The sequence below is a fragment of the Micromesistius poutassou genome (genome assembly GCF_964030765.1).
Source record: "Micromesistius poutassou genome assembly, chromosome: 15".
NCBI lineage: Eukaryota > Metazoa > Chordata > Actinopteri > Gadiformes > Gadidae > Micromesistius > Micromesistius poutassou.
This window is the reverse complement of record NC_140285.1, coordinates 3,041,409-3,062,766: the sequence shown is the minus strand read 5'-3', so window position 1 is coordinate 3,062,766 and position 21,358 is coordinate 3,041,409. Positions and strand designations below refer to the sequence as shown.

At 49.1% G+C, this 21,358-nt stretch overlaps 2 protein-coding genes across 3 annotated transcripts in view; one reads left to right on the top strand and one right to left on the bottom strand.

The window, feature by feature from the left end:
- The first annotated feature begins 809 nt into the window (after nucleotides 1–809).
- On the top strand, nucleotides 810–14,719 carry brpf3b (bromodomain and PHD finger containing, 3b). Of its 2 annotated transcripts, none has more exons than XM_084479690.1 (13): nucleotides 810–1,131; nucleotides 2,064–3,653; nucleotides 5,708–5,864; nucleotides 6,325–6,456; nucleotides 7,212–7,340; nucleotides 8,131–8,443; nucleotides 9,098–9,445; nucleotides 10,343–10,960; nucleotides 11,781–11,865; nucleotides 12,141–12,235; nucleotides 12,427–12,515; nucleotides 12,794–12,948; nucleotides 13,598–14,719. In XM_084479690.1, exons 2-13 carry the CDS (start codon nucleotides 2,095–2,097, stop codon nucleotides 13,779–13,781), a joined length of 3,864 nt encoding a protein of 1,287 aa, XP_084335816.1. In that variant the 5' UTR covers nucleotides 810–1,131; nucleotides 2,064–2,094; the 3' UTR covers nucleotides 13,782–14,719. The 2 variants fall into 2 exon arrangements, with proteins under 2 accessions (XP_084335816.1, XP_084335817.1); XM_084479691.1 differs by having other exon boundaries at nucleotides 13,550–13,733.
- Nucleotides 14,720–14,836: 117 nt separating this feature from the next.
- nr1h5 (nuclear receptor subfamily 1, group H, member 5) overlaps nucleotides 14,837–21,358 on the bottom strand; it is a 6,694-nt gene continuing 172 nt past the window's right edge. Inside the window, exons 1-9 of the mRNA XM_084479692.1 lie at nucleotides 21,077–21,358; nucleotides 20,360–20,500; nucleotides 20,026–20,156; nucleotides 19,315–19,413; nucleotides 18,695–18,791; nucleotides 18,188–18,304; nucleotides 17,576–17,662; nucleotides 16,677–16,790; nucleotides 14,837–15,997 (exon numbers count right to left, since the gene is read on the bottom strand). The exon at nucleotides 21,077–21,358 is cut by the window's right edge and continues 172 nt beyond it. Of these exons, the coding sequence (XP_084335818.1) occupies nucleotides 15,801–15,997; nucleotides 16,677–16,790; nucleotides 17,576–17,662; nucleotides 18,188–18,304; nucleotides 18,695–18,791; nucleotides 19,315–19,413; nucleotides 20,026–20,156; nucleotides 20,360–20,500; nucleotides 21,077–21,358 (1,265 nt within the window). The 3' untranslated portion in view covers nucleotides 14,837–15,800. The remainder of the gene's footprint in view (nucleotides 15,998–16,676; nucleotides 16,791–17,575; nucleotides 17,663–18,187; nucleotides 18,305–18,694; nucleotides 18,792–19,314; nucleotides 19,414–20,025; nucleotides 20,157–20,359; nucleotides 20,501–21,076) is intronic.

Genomic DNA, 21,358 nt, shown 5'->3' with positions numbered 1-21,358 from the left:
CGGTGCCCTCTCAATGGCCCAGCCAGCTGAGTCGCACCGCAGGCGTCAGATCTCTAAGGATTGGAAGTGGCCTCATGAACAGCCGCCCCGGGATGCTAAAATAACCTCATTGTCGTAAATCTGTAGTAGAAATAATACCAAAGATAATATTATTATGCATTGTATGCATATTTCATTCACTCAGAGTCTAATGCAGAAACGGTTAACTATAATAGTGGGCCTACATGAGTATGTCCGCCCAAAAAGGGTGTTTGTATTGTGTATATCAACAGGTAATAGGCTATATTTACAAAAATAGTATTATAGTCTAAAATATTGCATGCCTATAGGCTACGATAAGATGTAGCCTACTTTATTAATTCCGGACTGTAAATAGGGGTTGATAGCAGGAAGAAAGATACAGTATTGTAAAAGGCATTAAGATATTAAATTTATACTGAATCTACGAAAAATAACAATCTTATACACAATAAGCAAAAATACAACACACAAATTGCATAAAAACGAATGCAATATTTTAGACAATTGAGGTAGACATTGACATTTTATAAAATGTAGGCCTTTATTTCTTGCGACATTTTGTAAATCTCATCATTTTACTATCCTGTAGTTTCTGGTTATAATTTATTGAAACTATACATTATTAACCATTTTCGTGAGAAGAACCAGATATTGTACATAATTCTGCAGATCCGGCTGATTTCACAGCCGAGTTGCCCGCGCGCGAAAATCCTGGCAAGGGGCGGGGCTTATGCGGGCTCGCTCTCCAAACTCCGCTCACCACATAGACAGCTAGCCAGCTACTGCTAGCCCAGGCTAGCCATTCCTCTACTAACAAACTAGCTCGACAACAATCCGTTTTTAAACTTAAGATCGGGCGCCCATCCCGTTCGCGTTCTGAGAAGACATTAGTTGTGTTGGTGGATTTTATACGGGATGTTGAGGAAAAAGCGGGAGCGAATTAGACGGTAAAACCTACCGGCGTTTGCGGCAAATCCGAGGTGCGCGGCTAGCTCACGTTAGCTGCTAACTTTTGGTGGTATTTTTAGCGGAGCTACTGGCCAGATATTGACGGTTGTGGACGCGGCCGGGTACCTACTGTCGGGGTGCCTGTGTCAGTCACTGGAAAAGGTAAGAGGGTTTGTTGTCCCACTTTAAACGATATCTTTGGGTAACCATGTAATTCGTGGCGTTAGATATTTCAGCTATAGTGGATTAGCATCGCTCCTGCATGTCTATGTGAAGGCATACGGGGTGAGGAAAGTTAGCTGCAATCGTAGCCGCTCTTGACTCAAAACTACTTTGACACCAGACTATGTATTCCTAATATTACGTATATACATTGCACCTATGTCTTACTTGTTATAAAATGATCAAAATTAGTGTTCGAGTGTTTGAGAACGTTCTATTACTGTTAATATGGCTGACATTTTGCTCTCAAGATAAGGAGTATGTGCTTTTAGAGGCGGTGTTATTCCTGACAATGATTGGCTGTGGCGCGCATCAATCGCAGTGTGGGAACAGTTGATTGGCTTGGCAGGTCATGTTGTGAATAGCCTTGACGGTAGTTGCATGGGCTAAATCTGCATAATTAACTGATCTATAATTTGACTGAATTTGGTAGGCATATATCTAATTAGAGTAAGTAATATATCAACATTCATTGCGTCAGGCTTTTTTCTTTCTTATCCGGGTTAAATGTGTAGTGTTGACACCATCTATTGTCGGCAAGAGTCCATCCCATAGTAGGCCTACTGATCACCAATATTGACCATCATAGTTGAGGCCTGTCATCTCTTAAATCTCAGGTGTAATTTGACATATTCGTTTTTATTTCAAGTGATCTGAGGCCTAAGATTTCCGAATTGAATACTAAAATAAAGAAGCCATAATTTCAAGTAATTCCGTGATCTTGCCACAGCAATCAATGTAATCTACAGTAATAACACTGGCGTAAATATTTAAATCCCTAACAAATGGCCGTATCACCATTTCGATGAAGTATTGTCGTAAAAAGTCAGTCCTTCGTTGAATAATAACAACGTTATGTTATTTTGTGACAGTGCCGGGGTGGTGCTGCATGGTCAAAAATCGATGACAAAGCCACGCCGTAAAAGCCAAGTGGCATGGGGGGGCGGAGCTGGCAGCCGACGGTCCGAAGACGCCACCGGCTGTCGCCGGGGTGCACGGCAACCGCCGGCGTCACCCTATGGCCTGAAGACGTCCCCCACCCGGGACGGCCTGAGCTACTCCCAGACCCAGCGGGTGGTGGAGGTGGACCTGGACGGCCGGCTGCATCGCATCTCCATCCTGGACCCCCTGGCGGTCATCACGGAGGACGAGATGATGGCGCAGGACATTGTGGAGTGCAACAGCAACAAGGAGAACAGCGAGCAGCCCTCCCCGCCGGCCAGCGGCCCCCAGGTGGTCCGCAAGCCCGCCACGCCCCGCGGCCGCAGGAAGGACCCCAAGAGTTCCTCCGTCAAGTCGTCGCCCTTCTCCAAGAACCACGGCCCCAACTCGCACCCCCAGACCCCCGACAAGGGGGGCTCCCACCAGAGCGGCGCCGTGGTGGCCCTCCCCGAGCCCACCTTCCGCCTGCTGGAGACGTTCCGGCCTGCGCAGGCTCCGCCCCTGCCCGTGGCGTACTACCGCTTCATGGAGCGCTCGGCGGAGGAGCTGGAGGCGGAGGCGGAGTACGACATGGACGAGGAGGACGTGGCCTGGCTGGAGATGATCAACTCGGGGCGCCGGGCGGACGGTCACCCCTGCGTCTCCGCTGACACCTTCGAGCTGCTGGTGGACCGGCTGGAGGAGGAGGCGTACCGGGAGGCGCGCAGCCGGGCGCCCTCGCAGAGCGCAGCGGACGACGACGACGCCTTCTGCTGCGTGTGCCTGGACGACGAGTGCCTCAACAGCAACGTCATCCTGTTCTGCGACGCCTGTAACCTGGCCGTGCACCAGGAGTGCTACGGCGTGCCTTACATACCCGAGGGCCAGTGGCTGTGCCGCTGCTGCCTCCAGTCGCCGCAGCGGCCGGTGGAGTGCGTGCTCTGCCCCAACCGCGGCGGCGCCTTCAAGCAGACCAGCGACGGGCGCTGGGCGCACGTGGTCTGCGCCATCTGGATCCCCGAGGTGTGCTTCGCCAACACGGTGTTCCTGGAGCCCGTGGAGGGCGTGGCCAACATCCCGCCGGCCCGCTGGAAGCTCACCTGCTACCTGTGCAAGCAGAAGGGCCAGGGCGCGGCCATCCAGTGCCACAAGGCCAACTGCTACACGGCCTTCCACGTGACGTGCGCCCAGCGCGCCGGACTCTTCATGAAGATCGACCCGGTGAGGGAGACCAACGTGCACGGCACCACCTTCTCCGTCAAGAAGACGGCCTTCTGCGAGGCGCACTCGCCGCCCGGCCAGGAGGACGAGGGGTCGGACGAGGAGGCGGAGCGGGACAGCGAGGGCCGCGTGGTGGGCAGCCGGCGGCGGGCCAGCAGGGGGCGCAGCGCCTACTCGGAGCTCCCCACCACGCCAAAGCGCGGCAGGAAGGGCGACGGCGCCGGCAAGCAGGGCAAGAGGAAAGGGAAGAAGGGCGCCGAGGACGCCGTCCAGTGCGCCCCGTCGCCTGTGGCCACGGTGCCGCACATACCCACCACCAGGTACGCCCTCTTTACCTGCAGGTCACACTGTAGCCATGACCCACCCTCACACTGTAGCCATGACCCACCCTCACACTGTAGCCATGACCCACCGTCACACTGTAGCCATGACCCACCGTCACACTGTAGCCATGACCCACCGTCACACTGTAGCCATGACCCACCGTCACACTGTAGCCATGACCCACCGTCACACTGTAGCCATGACCCACCGTCACACTGTAGCCATGACCCACCGTCACACTGTAGCCATGACCCACCGTCACACTGTAGCCATGAGCCCTAGGAGCTGGGAGCTGTGGATCATTTGTGTCATTGTTATATGCCCATTTGAATTCTCTTCCTTAGTACTGTGTTTGCTGATTCTCCTCTGTAAATTGTGGTGGGTATTAAATGTTGTTTGTTTTGTTGTCACAATGAGGGTCGGTCTGATCACGTTTTTTTAAGGCTGATACTGACCACACTTATTTTTAATGTGTAATCAACCGGTCCGATATCGATTTCACAAATTGGTGATCTGCATTATGTCATAGATCACTTGATCCGACCAATTATTTTCGAATCGATTATTACAGTTTAAATTTAGGCTAGAAATTCCATTTTGTTCACAAATTCCTTTAAATCTGGTGCATCCCGGTTTTTAGACCCAGTGCTGCCAAACAGACCCTGTATATATAAACCTAGTACTATATCATGGAAGATGAACAAGGTCATTTTCCAATCATATAATGCATTATTTTATATCAGCTCATAATTATGTAGGCTAGGCTTTTCAAATCAACAAATCGTTAAATAAATAGAATATTTAAATATTTTAAACGTGATCTGGCAATGGACATGGCTGAAAGGCTGCAGGGCTCGTTTGCTGTCATTTTTCAGCGTTACCTCATCATGACAAAACCTGCTGCTGCGACAGAGGCTGCCTCCATATTTTTATTTTGCCAACAGAAAAGTATTGGTGAAACACACCGACTCTTTGTTAAAGCAGTGACCATGAAAGGAGTGCTGTCAATGGCTCCACTCACGAGCTCTTCTGTGAGGCCAGCTGCAGTAGACAGCCGTTTGTTAAGGACAGGTTTCAAATACGCATAGTTTTGCTTCAAATTGTATTAAGTTACATTAACTTAAATCAACATGGTGTGAATAATGACAAGCGCAGGACTACTGTATTTTGTGCAAACCTGACCAGGTGACCAAACCACTTAACGTCTAATCTGTAAATAAATAAACGTTGAATGTTTAATTTGTTATAATCTATTAGTTACATAGCCTATGTCATAGCAAAGCATTACATCCAAACACAAGTGTTCCAGAGGTAGCATGCCTGCAACACATTCCTCTGTCTTTCAGTAACACACACACATCATACAAAGGCAAAGCTGGCAACACTCACAACCACGGGGATGCAATAAAACCGTTACTTTTGGATGTCATTTCCTTTAACATGTCACAGGCACAATATGAATCTATGTCAAGCAGCTGAATGAGCTTGAGTGCAGCAACGGTTACCATGGTGATCTGTTTGCTTGTATGTATGACAATGATGGCACCCATTGCCCGTCTCCTAACCATCCCTGGGAGGAGGGACTCCCAACTCGTTGGCGTTCCCTCTTAGGATTTCTTCCTTGCTGGCTAATGGATTTTTTTCTTGCCCTCTGGGGGCCTAGGGCTAGGGGGGGTGTCATAAATATATGGCCTGTTAAGTCCTTTGAGACTGTCACTGTGATTAAGGGCTACACAAATTGAATTGAATTGATCCAACCACTGTAACCCCTGTGTCCCCAGGTAACCCCACAGGCCTATGGGATGCTTGTGGTGAAGGGGTGGGACTTTTTCCTCAGAATATGGATGTAGGCAGTATATATCGTTGTGGGACGGCTATGTAATGTCTGCCTGTGGGTATCCTTGAGCAAGACACCTTACCTCTACCTGCCCCGAAACAGATCTAAATTCACTGCAGGACGCTTTGGGTTCCAGCGTCTCCTCAATGTGGAACATAAGGCCTGGTTGTGTGCCGGGGATAACACTAATTGATATCTATCTCTTGTGCGCAGGCTGAACATAATCTGCAAGGGGATTCTCTTCCAGAGGAAGACCCAGTTCATGCAGAGGATGCACAACTATTGGCTTCTGAAGCGCCAGTCACGGAACGGTGTTCCACTCGTTCGTCGCCTGCACACCAACATCCAATCACAGAGGCCCGCTGAACCGGTGGGCCAGCCTTTTTGATTAGCATGGTTAAATAGACTCAATTAATCTAAATAGGCCATTTCAACTGATATTTGGCAATCAAGATTTTCTAATATCTATCCTTTTGTAAAAAGAAATGTCTATGTATGTATGTGATATCTAATTAATAGAAAAATGGATTGTGGTTTGTATTCAATGTACAACAAAATATATTTTAATTGTAATTAATTCTGTTAAATAACTGAGGTATGTGGTCTCTGGGGTTTACAAGGGGAAGGAGGGCAATGGGTCCATCCTTCTCCATCCTTTCAAAATCTGTTAAACAGGTCTTCAACAAACAAAGCTGAACTTTAAAACAACATGCTGGCCCCGCCCAGCTTATGTCTGTTTATTCCAGCCGCCTGTATAAACTGGTAAATGTAATCCATGCTCAATGTAGCCTCAGCTCACCTACGTATGTATGTGTGTGTGTGTCCTCCAGCCCGAGGTGGATGAGAAGGTGTCTGCAGCGGTGGAGGCCCTGAGGTACTGGCAGAAGCTACGGCACGACCTGGAGAAGGCCCGGCTGCTGGTGGAGCTCATTCGCAAGAGGGAGAAGCTCAAAGGAGAGCAGGTAACTCGGACACGTCCCCAGTCTCCGATGCAAGGGCCTCTTGCTGCTAGTGAGTTAGTGTGCAGACGTATAAGAAGGCCTCAACATAAAGAATACCAAACCGAAGGGACAACAGCCTACCATGAGCAGAGTGCCCTACCCTTACCTGCTTCTTAGTTACATGTACCTGAAATAACCCTATATAAGCCTAAAGTCGAAATAAACGATATAGTAAATGGCTTGCCTATTCCCGACTAGGCTATTCATGAAGGTAATAATTACTATTGGGACAACCTTGGTGTAATCCTGGATGCATCTTAGAATGCACTCACACTAGGCAAAGTTGACCTGTACCGTACTCAAGTACCCCCCCCCCCCCCCCCCACTGTGCCACTGGCCTGTGCTCACACTAGGCAATCTCAACTGGGCCTGAATATGGTTGCCTCTTGTACATATAGGTTGCGTATCCGTGCGTGTGCGCGTGTCGGCTCATTAGCATCTGTACCGTGGCCTGAGCACACCTCTTCAAAGTGTACTGAGGCCACGGAATTCAAGTGTACTTGAGTACGAATGCCGTGCTCACACTAGCCAAACAATCTCGACTTTAAGGGGCAAACGTACTCGGGCACGGTACAGATGGCGTAGTGTGAGTGCGCCCTTAGATGATATGTAAACTTCTTCATGCATGAATGGTAATGTCTACCTTTTTTAGACGGTCCGTTCCCTACTGTCCCACGCCCTCCTCATTCTCCGTGTTGTGCTTCATCCTCCTACAGGTCAAAGTTCAACAGGCGACCCTGGAGATGCGTCTGACCCCCATGCTGGTGCTGCTGCGGGCCACCCTGGACCAGCTGCAGGAGAAGGACCTGGCCAACATCTTCTCGGAGCCCGTGGACATCAAGGAGGTGGGTCCAGCTCTGAGCCCAGCGTCTGAACTTTCACTCTGGGTGAACGAGGCGATGAACACGAGATGAGAAAGAAAACCGAAGACGATAAGGGGGCTTTATTACTTCCAGTTGAAGTTCTCCTGACAGTATAGATATAGGCCACCTGGTTATAGTCGCAGTGTGTAAGACTGAGCCCTACCCAGTTAGTAGTCGGGAGACTACTAACGAGTTCTGTCCACTCTAATCGTCTGTTCAACTGTGTGACATGAACTGGAGTAGCTCTGCTGGCTGGGTGGAGGGAGTGGGAGCGGTTTTGGGGGTTTGGATAGTAGAACTCTTGTAAACAAAAAGAGAGGTACAAGCATTTTAATCCAAAGTAACTTCCAAGTAAGGCTGAAAATGATCAATCCATTTAACTAGTTTCTAACATTAACAGAAGGGGAAGAATTGTAAGCAACTGGCAGTAGCTCAGGAGGTAGAGTGGGTTGGCTGCAACCGCAAGGTTGCTAGTTTGATCCCCGGCTCCTTCTAGCAGAGTGTCAAAGTGTCCTTGAGCAAGGCACCTAACCCTAACTGCTCTCGACGAGCTGGCTGTCGCCTTGTGTGCATGCAATGTGTGCATGAATGGGTGAATGTCAGGCAATATTGTAAAGCGCATTGGATAAAAGCGCTATATAAATGCAGTCCATTTACCATTTACCAAGCCACCTCCTTAGCATCAAGGAGCCTCTTCAGAATCGTCCAACAGCGTGTGGGTGGAGATGAGCAGTCCCCTGACGGCACTGTACCGCTCCTCGTCTCCTCCCAGGTGCCGGACTACCCGGACTTCATCGCCGCGCCCATGGACTTCTCCTGCATGCGCTCCAAGATGGAGGCCCACGCCTACCGCTGCCTGGCCGACCTCGAGGCGGACTTCAACCTGATGGTGTCCAACTGCCTCCTCTACAACGCCAAGGACACGGTGTTCCACCGCGCCGCGCTCCGGCTGCGGGACCTGGGGGGCGCCGTGCTGCGGCACGCCCAGCGGCAGGCCGCCAACACGGGCCTGGACCCCGACACGGGCCTCCTCCTGGCCGAGTCACCCCAGAAGCAGAACTTCTACAGCTGCACCTGGGAGGACGGTGAGTCTGGGAGCCTGAAGGCTCAGTTTTGGTTCCACGTCGACGCAAACGCAAGGGGTTTTACTGCAAGGACCCATTACGTCCTTGCAGACCCTCCTTGCGTCCACTGCAAGGGCCTGCCCCCCCCCCAAAAAATTGTAACCCTGCTTCGAGGCGACAAAGCAGCAAGGGCTGGGATTGGTCCGCTCACTGAAACCCGACGCAGAACCAAAACAGGTTCGCGACTGCGTCGTAGCGTCTACGTGGTCCTCGTGTCGTGGCGTCGACGTGGAACCATAATCAGCCCTTAAGGCTGAGGCCAACTCCTCTCAACTGCAGCAGTGGACTTTCCAAATCGGCTTGCTGAGAATGTAGTCAGTGGAGATGAATTACTGTTTTGAGGAATTATAGGATTACTTGAAATCTGAGTCATTGTCTATCAAGAGAAATCCTTGGCTGCAGGGTGTAGTCGTCTAGTGTGTTTGTATGTAATTAGCATAGCTCAGTGGCTAACGGCTAGCCTTTACTTCCAACACACCAACCAAGGATACATTCACAAAATAACATTTGAGCAGGGGTTGTAATACATGATGTACGGAAGAAGATATACTAATCTGGCCAACCGGTCTCTCTCCCCCTTTCTCACTCTCCCCCCCCCCCCCCCCCCCCACCCAGTGGACAGCCTGCTGGACCCCGAGAACCGGCTCCACATGTCTGTGGAGGAGCAGCTGAAGGAGCTGCTGGACAAGCTGGACGTTGTCACCTCCCTGCGGGGCAGCGGCGCCCGCACGCGGCGCATCCGCCTGCTGCGCCGCGAGATCCACAACGTCCGCTTCCGCCAGGGCCCGTCCCCCCGCCGCGCCCCGTTCAACGGCCGCCGCAAGGACCGCCAGGAGAGCAACGACGACGACGAAGACGACGACGATGACGTCAATGTGAAAGAGGAGGAGGAGGAGCGGTCGGGGAAGGGCGGAGTCGAGGCGAAAACCGACGGAGGGCAGTTTTCGTCGTCCTGCAATAAAGGTGGGGGATTACCGTAGCGACCGCATCCGGCTGTCCTCTCAATACCAAAACGCTGTTTAACAAAAAAAAGCAAAACGAAAAGAAACAAAGATGAGCTAACATGAGCTAATGGCACGTTGTCCTCAGGTAATTGAGCCAGGGTCCCCCCCCACGCACCAACCCAAACCACCCCACTGACTCCAGTCTAGTAAGTAGGGGTCCCTCCAGAGTCTCGTTCGGCCATAGCTGCCTCTCAACTCCTCCTCTTCTTTTCTCTCTCTCTCTCTCTCTCTCTCTCTCTCTCTCTCTCTCTCTCTCTCTCTCTCTCTCTCTCTCTCTCTCTCTCTCTCTCTCTCTCTCTCTCTCTCTCTCTCTCTCTCTCTCTCTCTCTTTCCCCCCCCCCCCCTAGTGTCTGCACCTCTTTGATGCATCACCCCCCCCCCCCCTACTCCCCTCCCTCATAGACCCACCACCCCCATTAGCCATGTCATCTCACCACCAGCCCCGTCCAGAGAAGGAGTCGACATCATTGTGTTTGTGTGTCCCGTTTGTTGATCTGCAGTAGCACAGGGTAGCCGGGTCACACTCCGTTGTGAGTTCTGCCCTTCCTTGTTCCTGCCATAACCTTTTGGGTTTTACAGTGAGTGTCGAGTCCACAGTTGTGAGGGCGCCAAAAAAAAGTTAAAGGGGCGCGCCCCGCCCGGTGAGGTGTCGGTGCACGACTCAACTGGGTGCTTTGATACGTCGACACCATGATAGTACCATCACAAACTGACGTCATTGTCTCCAACGTGATTCCTCCGCGACGCCACATCACACCACATAGTAAATGGACATCCATTGCCCAGCTCCACGACCCTCGGTATCCAATTGAAACGCAGTATTCTTTCCCCCCCGCCCCCCCTTCCATCTTTTCAGATGACCTCAAATCCACATCCCCTCCCACGCTGGAGCTCACCGGGCCGGCCCCGCCCCCTCGCCAGGAGGACACGCCCCTGGAGCCCCCCACCCTGCGGCCGATCACGGGCGATCTCCGCCACTGTAAGCGCCTTAAAATGGACAGCGAGAGTTCCGACGGTGCGGGCGCCGCCGGCAACACGAACTGCGTAAAAACGGAGGCCGAGGCGCCGCAGGTGTCCCCGCCCCCTTTGCACGCCCCCTGCGGCCCCGCCGCGCCCCTGACCAACGGCCTGTCTCAGGTCTGCGTCCCCCCGCGGCCCCCCACCACCGGCGTGGGCCGCCGCACCTCCGTGCTCTTCAAGAAGGCGAAGAACGGCCGGCGTAACCACGCCGACGGCCCGTCGCTGAACGGGAAGAGCGAGGCGGCCGAGGAGAGCGCGTCGAGCGTCTCCCCCAGCCCCACCCCCACCTCCACCGTCAGCACCCCTTCCTCCACACCCGCCTCCACCCCGTCCAAGACCCCGCAGAAGAGCCTCCCGCCCGGGGACCCCGCCACGCCCCGCTGCTGGGCCTCGGGGCCCGACATCGGCTCCGACAGCGAGATGGAGGGGACCCCGCTGCGGGCGTCGGAGACCGGTGAGTTAATGAACCAATCAGAGGCTCTCCTTTTGGGGGCTCCAATCCAAAGCCACTCGCAAGAGAGAACAACTGAGGCGATACGATTTTAAGTTGGAGTACCTAGGTGAAGTAGCGTCATTGCAGCTACAAAGAGTACCACACAACCTAGTTTTGTGGTACTCTTATAGTGCAGTCGGTTAAGAGTGCAGAGTAGCCACACAGGAATCAAAATGACGAGACACCTCTTAACACACAGGTTCTTACTGTTCAACATGCAAGTAGCAGCATCCTTCTGCGTTACCCCCCCCCACCGCAGGGGTTCAACGTTGGCGTACATTTTGGCAAGTGAAGATTTTTAACCGAGAGATGCTGCGATGCTACCCGGACCTTTGCTCTGTTAGTCATACTGTTAGTCACAGAGACTTGGCGGAGGACCAGGTTTATGTAACGATGTAACACTCATTCACTGTGGAAAAAGGTGCATGGAGGCCAGCGGTTGCCATGATTACGCAAGCTTGCAAACCTAGACGGACCCACACTACTACATCTGTGCTGAGGCAAGGATCCATTGACTCGTATCGGTTTTTTTATTGGTCGGCAATGGTTGTAGTAGAGTTTCTTATCCGACTCAGATTCAATATTCAAAGGTTTTTATTTGTCACATACTCATTCAACTAACAAGTTTTAACAGAAATAAAGAATATAATAAATATCTATAAAATTAAAACTGGATAAACAGGGAGATACTGTTTTGAGGGGGTTTGAGTGACTTGTGAGGGTCATTTTTGTCATGAATGAATATCAGGTGTACATGCTAAACACTGACTGTGCCCTGCAGGTCTTTCCAACGGGCTGAATGTACACGGAGACGGCCGGCCCGACTCCCTGTGCAGCCCCGGCCCCCCATCACTACACAAAAACATGTAAGGCCTGACGACAACGCCCCCTCCTGTCTCCCCTATCATTTTGTATCCAGTGATTATTGCTTTTAAGTGCTTATTTAGGATTGCTTTAACACGTCTGGATGGATGGATGGATGGCTGGCTGGCTGTATGAATGGCTGGCTGTCTGTCTGTCTGGATGGATGGCTGGCTGGCTGGATGCCTGGCTGGCTGGCTGGCTGGATGCTTTTAAGTGAGTGAATGCTTATAAGAATGTCTGAAATAACTGATAGACCTTGTGTGCTGCCACCCTCCAGTAGTACGCCTCTCAAAAGAAGCCTGGGCAAGCCGGCCTTGTCCAAGGTGCCCTTCCTGGAGGTGCTGAACGGAGACTGCCACTACACCGTCCCCGGTGAGAGACGGCCCCTTCTGTCCTTTCAGCAGACTCACCAGTTTGATCTAGTCGCTTCATGTTAAAACAAAATGTTTTGATGTTTACACTCATAAAACATAAGTTAGTGACGTACTTGTTTGTAACGTTTGTAAATTGCATTCTTTACTATGCTAACATCAATGCTGTTGTTCCTCCTGCTTGTTGTCCAGGCGACGGCAGCCAAGTGTCTGAGGATGAGCTGGAGCCTCTGGACCTGGTCTGGGCCAAGTGCCGAGGATACCCCTCCTACCCCGCCCTGGTGAGGCCTGCTCAGAACCACCTACCAGCCTTAAGCACGGCTTGGCATCCCTAAGCATCACCAGCACCATTTAGCACAACGTAGCACAGCTTTGTAACACCTACCATCATAAAGCACAATTTACCACAGCTAAGTATATTTTAGCACGACGTAGCGCTGCTTAGCATTACCTAGCATAGCGTCATTTAGCACAGCGAGGCCCCACCCTAGCGTCATTTAGCACAGAGAGGCCCCACCCTTCAGCCCAGCGGCTGAAGCTCTTCCTGCGGTTCCTTCAGATCATCGACCCAGAGATGCCGGAGGACGGCGTCCTGCACAACGGCGTCCCCATCCCCGTCCCCCCCAAGGAGGTGCTGCAGCTGGGGGAGGCCCGGCAGGAGGAGGCCGGGGAGAGGCTCTACCTGGTGCTCTTCTTTGACAACAAGCGCACATGGTGAGGGGTCACTCACTCACACTGTGTCCCCTGCTGTGCCTCAGGATAGCATGAGTTAAATCCACACACGAGGGGTACATTTGAAAGGATGATGCGTTTATTACAAGATAACACAACTTGAGAGTAAACAGAGACTGAGGCGTCCCCCTGCTCAAGCAATCATCAGTACAATGAGCCCAATTAACAAATACACCCTCACAGTAACTAACGGTAGCCAGTGAAACCAACACAAACGTAGTTTGTACGTCTTTAGCTCTGGTTGAATATTGATACATTTTTGACATTATTACTGTTTATTAATAATTTGATTTGTTTGTTGTAACATCAATAATATGGAGGGCAATTAAAGGCCGGTTCAACGGCCCACACATACTTCAGCCAAATTGAGATGCCAAAACTATACGGCAAGGTCCGCGACCAAGTGGAGAAAGAAATCCATATTATCCATACTGGAAGTAACTTTAAAAAAATGATTTTTTTCTATTGCAGTTTTGCTCAATAAATGTTCTTAAAATACTTCTATACAAAAAAAGCTGCCTAACCAGTATTTAGCCTCACAAATCAGACTTCAAATTCCTATCTAAAGTCTTCTCTAACATAGAAGGACTGCTGGACCCCAGATGACACTCAGCTCTTCCCCCTCCCCCAGGCAGTGGCTCCCCCGCAGCAAGCTGTCCACCCTGGGCCTGGACCAGACGGCCGACAAGCTGCGCATCATGGAGGGACGCAAGACCAGCATTCGCAAGTCCGTCCAGGTGGCCTACGACCGCGCCCTCATCCACCAGAGCCGCGTCAGCCAGCAGCACGCCTTCCTGGCCTCCAGCTACCTGTAGGGGGAGCCCCTGAGGCCTCCTCCACCCCCAGCCGCCCACCTGGCTGAGCCAATGGGAGGCTGAGGTGAGGGGCTGGGATTGTGTGTGTGTGTGTGTGTAGGAGGGTCTTGGACTGAATTACCCAACCACTAGCGTCCTCAGTGTGAATAATGAATTGTGTGTGTCTCACTGTTTGTGGGGCTCTGTTGTGTAGCAAAGAAATAAGCTAGACAAGCGCCCTTTTTTAACCCCCCCCCCCCCCCCCTCGTGGATGGTCTGGAGTCACATGGTCACGGATGCCCCGCCCCTTTCTACATATATATTTTTGATGCTACTGCCAATGAAGTGCACCATCACGAGAGATGGTGCCATGTTTCTATGAAAGACATTTTTATTTATATACACACACATACACGCACACAATGGCTTTTTACATTTTTAATCTTTATAAAAGAATTCCCACTATATATTGTAAAGGCACACTTGATGTACATATGTGGGCGTGTCTTTCTGAACAATCTTAATTTAACGTTGCTCTGCGGACGTCAATCAGAAAGGCCGCTGTGTGTATGCCGCAAGGAGTACTCTTCTTGATATATGAATTATCTTTTTTTTTTATACAAAGAAAAAATAATTTATTTATGGAAGGCTATAGAAAGCTATGGTTGAAATTGATAATAAAATATTTTATTTAAAAAAAGAAATGTAAAAGGTTTTCCTGAACATGACAGCCTGTGTTTTTTTGTTTCTTTCTTTGCAAATGTTTCTACTGAGGTGTTTTAACTTGAATAGAGTTTATTTATTGACGGTTTCCACAATATGAAGCTCATGGGGACACGTTGTTTATGGGCTCGTAAAAACTGCAGAATTTAACCTACTGGCCAAATACTTGTTTTTTTTCTGAATCAGTATTTTTCTCATTGATAACAACTCTATTAAAAGACTTTTTTGGAACCTTGGGCGCTTTTGTTTTAATTAGGTGAGTGTTGCGTGCAGCGCTTTAATTCTTATTCTAGTTCTTATTCTTTTGAAGAGAATAAAAATTTGAGAAAAAGTAGGTATAGAAAAATGGAGAGAAGTGTTTAACTCTTCACTTTATTTGTTTCCAACCATTGTACATTTTTAAAATGGTCTGCATGTTTACTTCCATGCTTTTTACTCCATTTAGATTAAAATCCCTTCACTTGACTCAAGCCATTTAACATTTCTTTACGTCTTAAACTATGTGGCTTTACGAAAACATATTTTCAACCTCACTTTGCACTACAGCACTCACCGCATTTTCTAGGTTAGAAATGTTATACAATATTGATAATTCAGTGTAACTGCTAATCATGTTTACTTCCTCTATAAATTATAGCGCTTAAAAATGTGAATCATGCTATAAACGACCCACCTATAGGAGGAGTCATGTCAATATGTCAACATGAGGAAGAGCGGGTGTCATGTTAAGTGTTTACCTGACTCGTTCAATCAAATGGAATTTCATCTTGGGAATTATTAGGTATTTGACTACCAGACAAAAGGCTTGGTGGTCGAATTCTTGTTGCAATGCCAGCTGCGTTGTATAATCACAAGGGTGCGTTCTAGTTAGTAGAAAGTCAGTGATCAGCGCTGTGTTTAAACGTGCCAAAACAATATGGCTTCCCATTGGCTGCAGCTGACTCACCTGACTGAGGAGGGCCTATGAAAGACCTCTATTGTCACATTACAAAAATAATACTGTCTTAAATGTATTTAAAAGTACATATGTGGTAGATATACAATATAAACTCTTGCACATAAAAAAAGAAAAAAACATCCTTAAAAAAATAAAATAACTCTGCTCCTGAAATCATTAACCCAGTGATCGTTAAGCAACCAATAGTAATAGAAAACGTTTAAAGCAGAGGGCGGGACATGGAGGCCAAAACGGCCAGCATTTGATTGGCCCAGTGTTCAATTACCGGCCTGTGATTGACCCACTTGTAAATTGGCTGTCCTTGTGTTTGGCTACCCTGTGATTGGTCGCCCCCGGTGGCTCTCTGGGCGTGCCATTGGCTACGGCTGCTGTCGGAGCAGCAGGAGGTGGTTGTGTCGCAGGGTCCTCAGCTCGGTGAGTCTGCCCAGCAGCCGGCCGAGGCGCTGGGGCCCGCTGCAGGCCTCCCTGGCCTGGGCCACGCAGAGCCGCGACAGCACCTCCAGAACCACCTCCTGGAGGCTCTCCACCATGCCCGCCGCGTGCAGGGCCGGCCGGTCTGCACGGAGAGAGAGAGAGAGAGAGAGAGAGAGGAAGTGATGAGAGAGAGAGAAAGAGGAAGTGATGAGAGAGAGAGAGAGAGAGAGATGGAGATGGGTGAGAAACAGCCAATCACAGGATTGTACGGTACTCTTCGCTTGGCAAACTGGAAATTGCCGTTCTTAATCAGATCTAAAAAAGGGTATGAGATGGACAGTAGTCAGATCTTTACACGTGTTACAAAAAGGTTAAAGGTGACATATTATGCCACCAGGTCTGAGTGTGATTAGCCCTTTTGAAAATCTTCCTCTTCTGACATCACAAGTGGGCGTGTCCACCTAGACGTATGACGGATAGATGAGCAACGTTTGCCACAGTCCACTGAGTAGGCTGGTAGACTGATCAATCCAGCACACATCTAGTTGATACACCCACTTGTGATGTCAGAAGAGCCTGATTTGCAAAACGGCTTGTAACGGCTAATCACACTCACACCTGGTGGTATAATATGTCACCTTTAATAAATAACAGAATCATTCACATAACTATTTCTAGACATTCAGATGAAGTTCACTATTGCAGAATGCTGTATGTACACCTTGTAATTACATTGTGACTGTTGGTTGAAGTGACCTCTTTCTCTCTCACACACACACACACACACCACACACTAATCACTCATTCACTCACTCACTCACCGGAGCAGAGGAGTGTGGTTGCGGTCAGCAGGGCGTACTCTGTGTCCGTTACCCTCAGAGCCGTCATGCTGTGGAAGAAGCTGAGCACCGAGCCCAGGGGGTCCTCGCTGGGCTCTGGGGGGCCCGGGGAACACAGATACACACACATCAATACACAACACATAGACACACATAGATACAAACACATCAATACACAACACATAAACACACACACAGAAATACACAACACATAAACACACGACACATTGATACAAACACATAGATACACACACATAGATACAAACACATCAATACACAACACATTGATTCAAACACATAGAAACACACACAGATACAAATACATCAATACACAACACAAACACCCATAGATACAAAGACATCAATACACAACACATAAACACACATACAGTAGATACAAACACATCGACAACGACACATATGCAACACATGAACACACGACACAGAAATACACACACAACACATAAATACACAACATTTTGTTAAATACACAACATAAATACACACACATAAATATACAACACATTTATAAGACACATAAATACAAAACACATACATGACATAAACAGACAACATTAACACGCTCAACATCAATACATCAAATATTTACCCAACACAAATATAGGGTGACATATATAAACACACACATAAACACAACACAGAAAAATAGATGAGCATAACACCGCACTTTAAACCAGCTGTCCACCTTTTAAATAAACAACATAAAGACACAACCCTCCCCTTTAAAATACACAACATAAACACATAACACCACTCTTTAAAACACACATCGCCACTAGCTCTGTCCAGAATAAAAGCACATACACACACACACACACACACACAGCTTCCTTATACAAAGGAGATATTTGTCTCCCTACCCGAGTTGTGTGACGTCCTGCAGTTGTTTTCCTTGGTCTCCAAGCTCTTCAGCCAGTGGTGTGTTGAGATGTTGAACGGCTGGAGGGCTATAGGACAAAAACAAACACTTTGGGCATTAAAAAAACACAACGATTTATTGTACTCTTCCATGTACACTGAGGATCATTTCATTTAGAAACTCACACAAACTGTGCTCTACAGTTGAGACAAGACTCAATAAAGAGGCTTGATTCAAAAAGGTAATTGGACAGCAGCTACTGTACCGAGACTACAGGTAAAGCCATAGCCCTGGTAGATCACCTGGGCTACAACAGGTCACACACCTGAGTGAGTGGTGGATCACCTGGGCTACAGGTAACACACCTGAGTGAGGGGTGGATCACCTGGGCTACAAGTATCACACCTGAGTGAGTGGTGGATCACCTGAGTGAGTGGTAGAGTACCTGGGCTACAGGTTATGCACCTGACTGAGTCGTAGATTACATGAGCTACCAGTTATGCACCTAAATGATTGGTAGATTTTACCTGGGCTAACAGGTAGGAGGTAGGAGATAGGAGACCTAGATAGGAGATGACCTGGGCTACAGGTAGGAGATAGGAGAGGAGATTACCTGGGCTGGGGGAGATCCGGTTATGGGAGAACTGTTGAGCAGAGAGCAGAAACATGACCTCTAGGGAGCAGGCGGAAAGCAGAGTGCCCTGGTCTGAAACATCCAGCAGGTCGAAGCCTGAAGGAACCACAGAGACTCATTATCACATCATTACAAACACTGTAACTGTAACATTATCAACATTATGTAACATTACAGTCTTAATCATTATGACAGTGTATCATTATATTATTCAATTGTCTCATTATGACAGTGTACCTCATTATATTATCAGATATTCCTAATCATGACAGACAGTGTTAATCATTATATAATCAGACAGTGTTAATCATTATCATTGTCTACCGTATAAAGGGGGGCACTTATCGACAAATACACAATTTGAAGAATGATTGAACAGGCACACACAATGATAAGGGTGGGTGCTTTCAACACTGAACAGTCTGCAAGGCCACGTTCCACTGCCAGGTTTTGTTCACAACCCATTCCCATGACACTCCGCCTTACCCGGCAACGTCCTGGCGAACTGGAGCAATCTCTGTAAGTGTGAGGACACTCCGTACGACAAACACTCCTCATCTTCCACGTACGGCCACTCAAACACCTAGCACACGCCAACACAGGAACGCACAACATGCTGCCTTTATCTATCACTTTAGTGCCATTCACCCACACAGGAACACAAACACATTCTGGTTTGTTGTTTAAGTTTAAACCGTTGTTTTTTTTTTTTACTAGACCATAGGATGTGATCCACACAGCCAATCGGCGTCGTTGATGGATTTAAACCATAAGATGGCAGCAAACACACAAAAGTAGTCGAGTGGAGAGTTTCTCTTGCATGTAAATGCAGGGAGAGGGAATGATGGTTTAACATCCATAAATCAACTAATTTCGTCCAAATATACAGGTTTTTGTTATTGGGCTCCCAACTCTAAGTGTGTGGGTATGAAACTCTGACTCCAATCACAAATACTGTTTAGCGTTCCTTCTCAATCCCTCCTAAATTCACAATTACAGAATCTTGTTTTACTTTGAAACGCACCATTTATGCATCCCAGAAGCATAAAGGCCATTTCTCTCCATCTTTTAAAAGCAACATCCCCAGAAGGTGAAAGGTGACTCACCGGACTGAGGGTCCCATCCTGTGCCCAGTATTGCCGGTGGGCCTCCAGGATCCTCTGCAGGAGAAGCTCCTGTTCCCGGGACAGTCTGGACGACAGCGACTGGTGGGTACACACAGAAAATATAAATACACGTTCACATATGGACAGAGCCACTGCCATTGCTAGCAGATTCCTATACTTCTATAAGCTACTTGGGGTTGTACATGCAGGCTGATTTGAGCTACCTGTGATAGCATATGGATACGCTGCTGTTAGCTACCTGTGATAGCATATGGATACGCTGCTGTTAGCAACCTGTGATAGCATATGGATACGCTGCTGTTAGCTACCTGTGATAGCATATAGATACGCTGCTGTTAGCTACCTGTGATAGCATATAGATACGCTGCTGTTAGCTACCTGTGATAGCATATAGATACGCTGCTGTTAGCTACCTGTGATAGCATATAGATATGCTGCTGTTAGCTACCTGTGCTAGTAGATGTATATGCCTCTGTAAGCTACCTGTGCTAGTCGATTTATATGCTGTTAGCTTCCTGTGCTAGTAGATGTATATGCCTCTGTGAGCTACCTGTGATAGCATATGGACACGATGCTGTTAGCTTCCTGTGCTTGTAGATGTGTATGCAGCGGTTGGCTACATTTGCTAGTGAATGGATATGCTGATCTTAGCTTCCTGTGCTAGTAGATGGATATGCCGATGTTAGCTACCTGTGATAGCAGCCTGTTTGTGGAGCTGACCCTGCTTCTCTCTGAGCTCTCCTCCTCCTCCTGGCCTCCCAGCCGACCTTTTGCACCCTTCCTCAGCCTCTTCGACTGGCACTGTACCTCCGTCAGCAGGCCTGAAGGAAAACAAATACGATCTCTTAACCACTCATTACCTCAACATACCCCTTACAAACAGCCCCCATTGTGAGATTATATTCAGCTAGCTTTCTAACAGCATTAACATTAGCTGACAAACAGTTAGCATCCCCATAGCGCTAAAGTCAGCAACACTCGGCTAGTAAGCATACATGTAGGTGGAGTATCCCTGTTAGCTTACATTCAGCTAGCATCCCCACTGCGCGGCACTTCCTGAGCCGGCAGTCCTGGCACTTCCTCCTCATGTACATGTCCATCTCACAGCCGCCGCCGCTCTTGCACCGGTACACCGCCTTCTTGGTCACACTCCGGCGGAAGAAACCTGCAACATCGGTCAAAATAAAATCTGTGAAAAAAAACCTATAAACACTGAACGTGGTAAATGGTAAATGGATTGCATTTATATACCGCTTTAATCCAAAGCGCTTTACAATATCGCCTGACATTCACCCGTTCATGCACACGTTCACACACCGACGGCGGAGTCAACCGTGGGAGGGAGCAGTTAGGGTTGGGTGCCTTGCTCAGGGACACCTTGACACCCAGATAGGAGTGACACTCTAAGACTTTAAAGTCATCATCAATCTTTGTGGCATGGTTCACGTTTGTGAGGGGGAAGGCCATTTGCAAAGCCAAGGAACATAAGCAACAATATCTTTCTGTCTGTAGCATACATTATTGACTGAGAACTAAATGTTTCCAGTGTTTCGTTAACAAAGGGTTGATGATGTTAGAGCCATCGGGAGCAAGACAGGGTGAGGTGTCTTGCTCAGGGACACCTCGACACTAGGAGGAGCCGGGGATCGAACTAGCAACCTTGCGGTTACCAGCCAACCCTCTCTACCCCCTGAGCTACCGCCACCTACAGTACGTGGTTGAACGTGCAAAAACCTCGTACCTTTACAGCCCTCGCAGGTGAGCGCGTTGTAGTGGTACCCCGAGGCCTTGTCCCCGCACACTACACACAGCTCCTCCTGGGCCCTGGCCCGGCCGCCGGGGCCCAGCCGGGACCTCCTGCTCAGGGGCAGAGCTCCAACTCCGCTCCCCTGCTCCGGGGCCCCGTACTGGGCCTCCGGCGGGGGCGGCGGGCCGAAGGGGCTGAAGTGGCTCTCAGAGCAGTGGGGGCTGTACTGGTACGGCGGGAGGCAGGGCTGGGAGGAGGAGAAGGGCGAGGGGGACG